This window comes from Orycteropus afer, unplaced genomic scaffold (assembly GCF_000298275.1).
Source record: "Orycteropus afer afer isolate SDZICR_OR568_19922 unplaced genomic scaffold, OryAfe1.0 scaffold00022, whole genome shotgun sequence".
NCBI classification, from domain to species: domain Eukaryota; kingdom Metazoa; phylum Chordata; class Mammalia; order Tubulidentata; family Orycteropodidae; genus Orycteropus; species Orycteropus afer.
The window spans coordinates 19,727,243-19,735,910 of NW_006921609.1; the positions used below are offsets into that span (position 1 = coordinate 19,727,243).

General features: G+C 33.6%; 1 protein-coding gene across 1 annotated transcript in view; it reads right to left on the reverse strand.

Annotated features, from left to right (window-relative positions):
- GBE1 (1,4-alpha-glucan branching enzyme 1) overlaps positions 1 to 8,668 on the reverse strand; it is a 509,345-nt gene that overhangs the window by 249,304 nt on the left and 251,373 nt on the right. Inside the window, 3 exon segments of the mRNA XM_007934918.2 lie at positions 1,245 to 1,335; positions 3,365 to 3,500; positions 4,506 to 4,631. Coding sequence (XP_007933109.2) covers positions 1,245 to 1,335; positions 3,365 to 3,500; positions 4,506 to 4,631 — 353 coding nt within the window.

Sequence of the window (8,668 nt, forward strand, 5' to 3'; positions counted from 1 at the left end):
GCCAGCCTTCTGGTTAGCAGTCAAGTGCCTTCGGCACTATGCTACCAGAGCTCCTATATAGATATATATATATATCTCTACCCTATGGAATTTACATCCTAGTTGAGAGACAACAAATAAATAAGCCAAATATACAGAATGTCAAAGGAAAGGCAAGGATTGCCAGTAGTCACTAGAAGATTGGAGAGAAGCATGGGACCGTTGTTTACTCAGTGCCTTTAGAAAGAATCATAAGGAATAATACCAAACTGGGAGTACTGCAGGTAAGTTGGAGAGGGTTGGTAAACCTATAAGGAGTTCTGGTGGTGTACTGCCTAAGGCATTTGACTGCTAACCAGAAAGTTGGCAGTTCAAACTCACCATCTGCTCCACAGAACGAAGATGGGTCATGGCAGAAGGAAGATGGAACAATCTACTTCTGTAGAGATTTACCACCTTCTAAACCCAATGGGAGTTGCTATGAGTTGAAATTGATTTGATAGTAGGTTTTTTTTTTTTTTTTTGGTATATGTATGTGCATGTATGTTTCAGAATGTCCATGTTTGAATTGTTAGACTGACATAGAAACTCACAGCAAATTGCCTAACTAGAAAAGGACTAAACTCTAGGTCAACAGATTTTCCAAAACCAAAAACCAAACTCAATGCTGTTGAGTGGGATCCAACTCATAGCAACCCATCCTTGAGTTTCTGAGGTGGCGTCACTACAAAAGGAGATTGCCCAATCTTCCTTCCAAGGAATGGCCAAAATTAATTGTTCCTTGCAGTCAGTGAAGCTAGTACCATCTTCAGTTGCTTAGAAACCCACGGTTTCTTTCTGCCCAAAAGACCACAGTGTATAGATTTCAGCCAGGGAAGAAAGTCAGCCTTTCTATGGATTTTATATATCCTACCAAGGGCTTCGGCTTCCTTGAGCACCGTCCTACATAAGTCAGTCTCTTTCCAGAAAAGGATGAGAGCTCTGGCAATAATGTCTTCTGTAGGACACAATTATCTGACTAAAGTTTGAGTGTCTCCAAACACATGATAATTTCTGGACATTCTTCATCATGAATCACTTCATGAAAAGCAACCTCTAAGGCTAGACTGGAGCAGTCTACACTCTCAATTAAAAAAAAAAAAATGTTCAGCTTTTATTAACCCAGTTAACTAAAATAGATTACAAAACATTGTTTAATAAAAGATAAATATACATTTTTTTATTTGCTCAAAATGAAAATGACTGCAGTGAATCTTTCACTTTACCTTGAAGCTGCAAAGAAGCTTGTAATTTGGTAACCAAAACTCGCATAGTAAGCGTGTTCCATGATTGCCATCAACTGAATGCAGTTGTAACCTATTTAAGCAAATGTCAAATAGAGATTAAAAGCCACACAATTTTTTTTAAAGTAATGGATGCTATAAAAATACTGTCCTTGTTCCAAAGACAGTTTAAATTTTATATGTAATCAAGAATGTTTGGTGTTCTTGAATAAGTTCTACCACCTTAACATCTTTAGCTTGTCTAACCTTTTAACACAAAACTTGATGGTTACTTTCTGAGAATTATAATCTGACTAGCTATTTGAAATATCTTCATTTTAACAAGTAATAAATGATATGCAAATATACTCTTAATTTGGCTTTAGAATATTAAAGATGGTAATCTGCATATGCTAAACTTCACTTGTACTTTTAATATTCACTGAAGAACATGAAAGCTAAATAAAAGTAACTGATTACATTCCATATACTTTTTATTTTACCATTTTCTTAATATTTCAAAGTCATTTCTAATATATATCATATGAAATATCACTAAATCCGTATTTCCACAAAGTAGCTTTATAGAGCCAGCATTAATGCTTCTACTTTCCACTATTTTTCCACTTACAAAATTACTCCAAATTTGCATGTGTGCATGCAAACTCTCACACATGTAATACATATTCCTTTCTTTTTTAAAAGAACATTTTGTGATAATGCTAAATGGAGTGAGTGAAAAAGTATATATCACATTATATCTAATTAATAACACCAGCATTTACTAAGGTATTTTTAACATAAAGAAATAATATTCAGAGAAAAAAAACAGCTTTAAAATAAAACCAAGGAAAGTAAGCTTTCTTTCTTAAAAGTATGATTTGGTAAACTTTTACATATTATTTGATTACTCTGTTACATACATAAAATAGATTCTGATTCTGTGCTCAAAGTCAAATTTAAAGCAACAGAAGTTCTATAACTTTAAGGTTTATACAAGTTTATATTCATTACCACATCACTTAATTATGTAAATTGCTTGTGTAACATAAATAAATTATTATATATCTTATTACAATTAAAATGTGCTCTATAGGTTGTAGTTTCTCTATTATGTAATACATATTATTCTTATGATCAAATATCAAATTACAGTTTTTACTTTTCATTTTTATGGAATTCCTTTCATGGATTCATTTATATTCCAAGAGCTGGACTAGATAATTCAGACACAAAAACAAGTACAATTTAGTATTCAATATGACAGAACATCTCAAAGCATGTTTTAACATAATATCTAAAAATAATTAATTCTACACAAATTTAATTGATAGTTTTTGTAACTTGATCTCACCATTACGGGAAATTAGGATGTATAGATAACTGAAAACTTTAATCAAGAATTGCCAGCTATTCATCCAGTAAAAATTTGGACTGTCTACCAGAAGTATAATAATTAAATGCATACTTTTATACTTTTGTCTAGCAACTGAAGCATGTGCAAATATACTTTGTAATTGTAAAAACGCATTATTTATAAAAAGAAAAATAACAGGTTTAAAGCATACTCAGTCAATAATTCAGGAGTATACTGTTCACTGTCATGGTTGTTCTGAAAACAAGGACTGTGTCATTATAGGAAAATTTAGCACAATGTTTCTCATGAAGAAGATCCTCCATAAATATTTCTCAAATAACTTATATAGACAGGCACTATACACAATGATAATTATGCAAAATGAGTTCCAGTTAATTTATAAATATAGCACTAGTCCATAACAGACTAAAATGAATAGGCTGTAATCACTGACCACTTAGTTGGATAAAACTTTTATCCTGTAAAAAAGTAATTATGCTTACATATTTATCTACAATTTTGAAACCATCAGTTCATATTACTTTAAATTGAAATTGGAATAATATCTTGAATTCTTAAGCTCTTATTCCATTTCTTTTTTATATGCTACCACTATTACAGGGCAATTTGAGAAGCCTAAAATAAAATATATTTCCATTACATATTTAATCTCTTAACACAGAAGAGACACTTGTAATTAGCTTTTCTAATAAGAGAACAGACTCATTAAAATTTTATCAGAATAAAAATCACAGTTATTACTTACCAAGGTTTTTAATTCTTGGCAGTACATTGCATGTAAAATGTTTATAAGAAGCTATTTTTCCTTCATGGGAAGAAATTCCCACATGAGATTCATAAATTCTTAGACTTCTTGGCTTCTTTGGTCTGGAGTGCTTACACTATAGAATACAAAGTTGCATAAAGAATAAGTACAGGAATGTAGGTATGACATCAAATGATCAAACATGTTAAGTGGATGAGCGACTCAATTCAGTCAAACATTTACAACATAAAAAAGGAATTGGCCACATCCATTAAATTTTCTTTAGGTAAAACAAAAACAACACAAACATTTTAGGATCTTGTTAATAAAACTAATTTAAAAGAATGATCACGTATTGGCTTGGTATGATATGCCCTACTACTCAGTGAAGGTATTTTGTGAGCTCTGGTGGCACAGTGCCTAAGGCACTTGATTGCTAACCAGAAGGCTGGCGGTTCAAGCCCACCAGCCACTCCTCAGAAGGAAGGTTGGGCAATCTACTTCCGTAGTGATGCTGCCTCGGAAACCCAAGGAGAGGTCACTATGAGTCAGGTACGACTCAAAAGCACATGACAACAACAACAACAGACACTAATAAAAGCTATGAAATATATGCATATTTATTAAAGGCAAAGCATTTATGAACAAGTATCAATAACTTCAAAGATAGAAAACTGAGTTCAGAGATAAAAATAAATTTTAATGATAATAAAACCTTAAATATTACCCTAATTCATAAATTCATTAGGGGTTATTACTATTTTTTATTCCTAATGACACTGATGCTACTTCAAGCCCATGATGAGGAAAAATCTTACATGACTGAAGAGTTAGTATTAAGAGTTTAATAATGCTTAGCTTTTTTGTTTGTTTTGTTTTTCAGTATTCCTTATGAGTCAGTATGTAGAGATTATTTTTTGCGTGTTTTTCCTCTCTAAAGTCAGAAACTTAGAATAAAACAAAATCTCACTTCTATATTTTATTGCCTACAGATGATGGATCCATATATATGTGTGTAGGATAACAAGGACATGATGATATAAAATTATAAATTCTAAATATCATTAAATTTTTTAAAGTAAAAATTACTTTTCCTAGAAACACTGGAACAAGCATTTATTCAAAGATTTGTTGTTCTCACTTTATACGGGTGTTCCGGATCCCAGTGTATCCAGTCATAATTAACATTACCAACTTCACGAGTCACATACTTCGCCCATGGTGAAATACGATACAAGATCTCTCCACTTTTACTTGTAATAACTACCTAAAAACAGAATGAGATATTATTGCTTCAAAATACTCTGAAAATTCTAAGATAATACATAAGAGTTTATGAGCACAGCTATAAGTAGGAAAGGGAGGATTGATCTTAAGAATCTAAACCACAGTCCAGAGATGTGACCTTAAAGAAGATACTTCTGTGAATCTTGTTTTCCTTATCTGCTATAGTATATGATCCTTAGAGTCACTTCCAGTTGGAATATTTTATAATTCTATGGCAGTTTCCTTCATTGCAACTAATCATTAGAATGGATGATTAAAATAATATACAGTGAACACTAAAAAGGAAAGAGTAATATTTGGAAGTTTATGCCAGTAAATCAATCAACAGGGGGAAATAAATTCTACCCTATAAAAAAAAGGAATAGTTGAGTTGCATCATCATCTCTATCTTTTCCTTCTCATGGCAATTAATGACAACATTTTCAGGAAGATAAAAGAGAATAATGAGTTTTCATTAACACACAGACACACATATACATTACACAGTAAATATCTTCTACCCTTTCTCAAATTTTTCAACACCCTATTCTCATTATAGTTTATCCTATAAAATAATTTCCCTTTAATCATCCATGCCTATATCTTCTAGTAATATAATTTTCACTATCAGTAATGAAAACATTTAAAATACACAAATACAGTTTTACAAAATCCACCATCTTAGAGTTAGTAATGAAAAAACAAATTCAAATTTATCAAGAATGGTTAGATAAGAAAGTGAGCCCCTTTCTCAAAGCTTACAAATGAATGAAATTATAGCTTTTTTAAATTTCCTTTGTTGTTGTTTAAGTGAAACTTTCTAAAAGCAGTTAAAATATGATTTAAAATATTCAGATCAGGAGATCTATTATATCCTCAGCTTTGAGAGGGAACATATTCTTTAGTCTTTTCTAATAGAGAAAAGCTCAAGTACTCATAATTCTTGGTAATTAAATATTTGCATAATGCTTTATAGTTTAGATAGGGCTTTCACATTCAACATCTCATTTGATTCTAGAGAGTCATTATATACCAAATATTAAGTGAGATTAAGTGAGATGCCGAAAGTCCCAAAGTCACTCAGTAGTAGAGTCAAAAGCTGAAAAGAGAGCTTTTGCTACTCACTTCCTTGCTCTTAACATACCTCCCCATCACTGCCTCCCAGTGACAAAAGAGAATAAATCATAGTTTATGATGGAGGGGACAGGTAAGTAGTAAAAAGAAATATCTAACTTACATGAACTCAATTCTCTCTTCTTCATTATGCCTCTCATTTATTGAAACCAATCATAGATAAGTATTGCTATTATTCAAGTAACAGTCGCAAAAATATGAATCATATAGGACCAACCCACCTAAGGAGTTACCCCAAATGATATATCATTTACCCCAAATGATATTTCCCTTAAGCCACATGAATGCTTAGTGTAATATACAATAGTTACATATATAAAAAAGGATTTTTACTCATTCATCATCAACTCAGGATTGACTGGAGGAATCCAAAACCAAAATCAAATGCACTGCCATTGAGTTGATTCTGATTCATAATGATCCCCACTGTGTTTCCACTCCTCTTTCTTCTGCAGAGTGGCTGGTGGGTTCAAACTATTGACCTTTTGGTTAGTAGCCAAATGCTCACAGTACTAGCATACTACAAATCAATTTAATAAATACCACTCCACCTAATCCATTCAATTATCCATTCTCATGTTTGCAAATGGCTCTACAATACCATCCCTTATGAGCCTGATCATTAACCAGTAATCATTTTCAAAAGTGTCTGATGGCAGAAAATAACTGATTTTTAAATAAATAAATATTAAAAATCTCCACAGTGAATATAATTTCACCATCTTACAGAGCATTAATTTATTGTCCTGTACACACAAGTAACTCCAGTGGCTACTGAGGAGTGACGAGTGTTGGGAAGCATACTTCATGGTCTTCTCATACTCCTGTTTTGCTGGGTGCACCAAGACTGCAAGACCCTCTGTCTCCTCTTTACCTGGACCACTCTCAGTATTGTGTTTGTACTGAACAATCAGAGAGGATGAAAAAATGTTTCCCTCAAAGATAACTAGGAGGTCTGTTTACTGCTTGCTATGAAAAGAATGATTCCTCAAGCTCAGTATTCCTCAGCTACAATACTAACTCATTCATGATGTGAGTAGCATCTGTCTGGGCCCCATAATGTAATCCCATGGGACTTGAGAAATAAGGGCAATGAAGATCAAAATGATCCCCATATTATATAATGTATGTATATATATATATATATATATATATATATATAATTTGTCTCTGACCCAGAATCTTATATCTTTTTGCTAGAATCCATGAAACAAGAAATAATTGTTATAAAGTTGTGTTGTTAATTAAAACATCAACATAAAAAAATAAATAAGGTTAACTTATTAGGTTGCAACAAACAAGATGCTGTTGAATTGACTCCAACTCATGGCAACCCCATGTGTTTCAGAATAGAACTGCACTTGATAAGGTTTTCAGTGGCTGTGATCATCTGGAAAGACTTTCAGGCCTTTCATCCAAGGTGCCTCTCTGTGGATTCAAATCACCAGTCTCTTAGATAGTAGCTGCAAGGTTAACCATTTATGTCATCCAGGGAGCTTGTAGGTAGGGTAAAATCAAACTTTATACCTGAATGTAGATCATTTACTTATTCAATGAATTACTTCAATCTAATATGCTTTTTGAGGCTTCATACATGTTGTTCCTAAAAGTTCCGTTTCATCTTTCCATTTGTCATTTGTCATTTTTTTTTCTCAGGTATTACAGTTGCTTCTTGGGATTCATAGCTAATTATCTGATTACTTCTTTCTCTTTAGTTACAGGATTATAGTGCAACATACACCTAAGTAACTTTCCAAGACTTCCTGGCAGTTAGGTTTGACCATGAAACTAAATTCTCTTCAAATAAATGAAATGGAAGCCAATGCCACTTTTGGTTGATGGGATTTAAGAGGGTGGCTACATATCTTCTATACTCTCTATCTCCTCTCTTCCCACCTGGTGGAGTGGTGACTAAAGCAGCAACTACATAAGTCTTATTAATGATGCATCTTGGATCCCTGAATGATGCGTAAAACAAAGCTAATATCTAACACATATGTCTGTGATTGTTACATAAAAGAGAAATAAATTTAGAGGTTCCAGTATGATGGCAGAATGGGCAGACAAACTACACAGACCTCTTCAATAAAGAAAAGAGGAACCAACTAACAGAGATAGAACATAATGCTAGAGCCCTGAGCTTTGAAAGGAAAGAAACAGAAGTGGAACTAGTAGAAGAACCTGCATGAAAACACTGAAAAAGGAGATATACGGAGCTGCAGAGTATTAGCGATCCTGATGGCACAGACAGCTTGGATATTGCCCAGTGGTGTTAGGACCTAGGAATTAACCTAAAAATCAGCCCTGCTAGCCAGGGGCTGTATGGGGGACTGCACTGTTGGCTAGTGAATAAAAGTGGAAGCAGCGAAGACGGAGACAGGCTGAGTTGTGGACTTTGGCTGTCTAGGGGCCACAGCCATTTTGACTCTTTACATGTAGTTCCACCATTTTTTATATTTAAGGCCTCAGTGTTCGCTGAGATTCCAGGCACCTAAAAATAGACTCCACTTGCCTGGACCTCAAGGAGATTTTGGACATGGAGGACTGGAAAGGTGTGACATTCCCCTTGTTACTCTTATACCCCATACCCTCTTGGTAAACAGAAGTGCGGGCAACCCTCATTTCCAACCACCTTCTGGGCCAGCAGATATTCCATCCCAGTAAGTGTGCTCTGACAGAGCCAGGTGCTCTGCACCACCCTGCCCAGATTTTATTTTTATTTTTTTCAGTTTGTTTGTTTTAAAATTATTATACTGTATTTTTTTTTCCTTTTTTCTTCCTTTTTATTACTATTTTTTCTTCTTCCCTTCCCAGTGGCTGGTTTTTGGCTTTTTCTCTCTTCCCTTTTCCTGCTTCCCTTGTGGTTCTCCCATTCCTTGTTTTTCTCTTTGCATTTTTCCTATG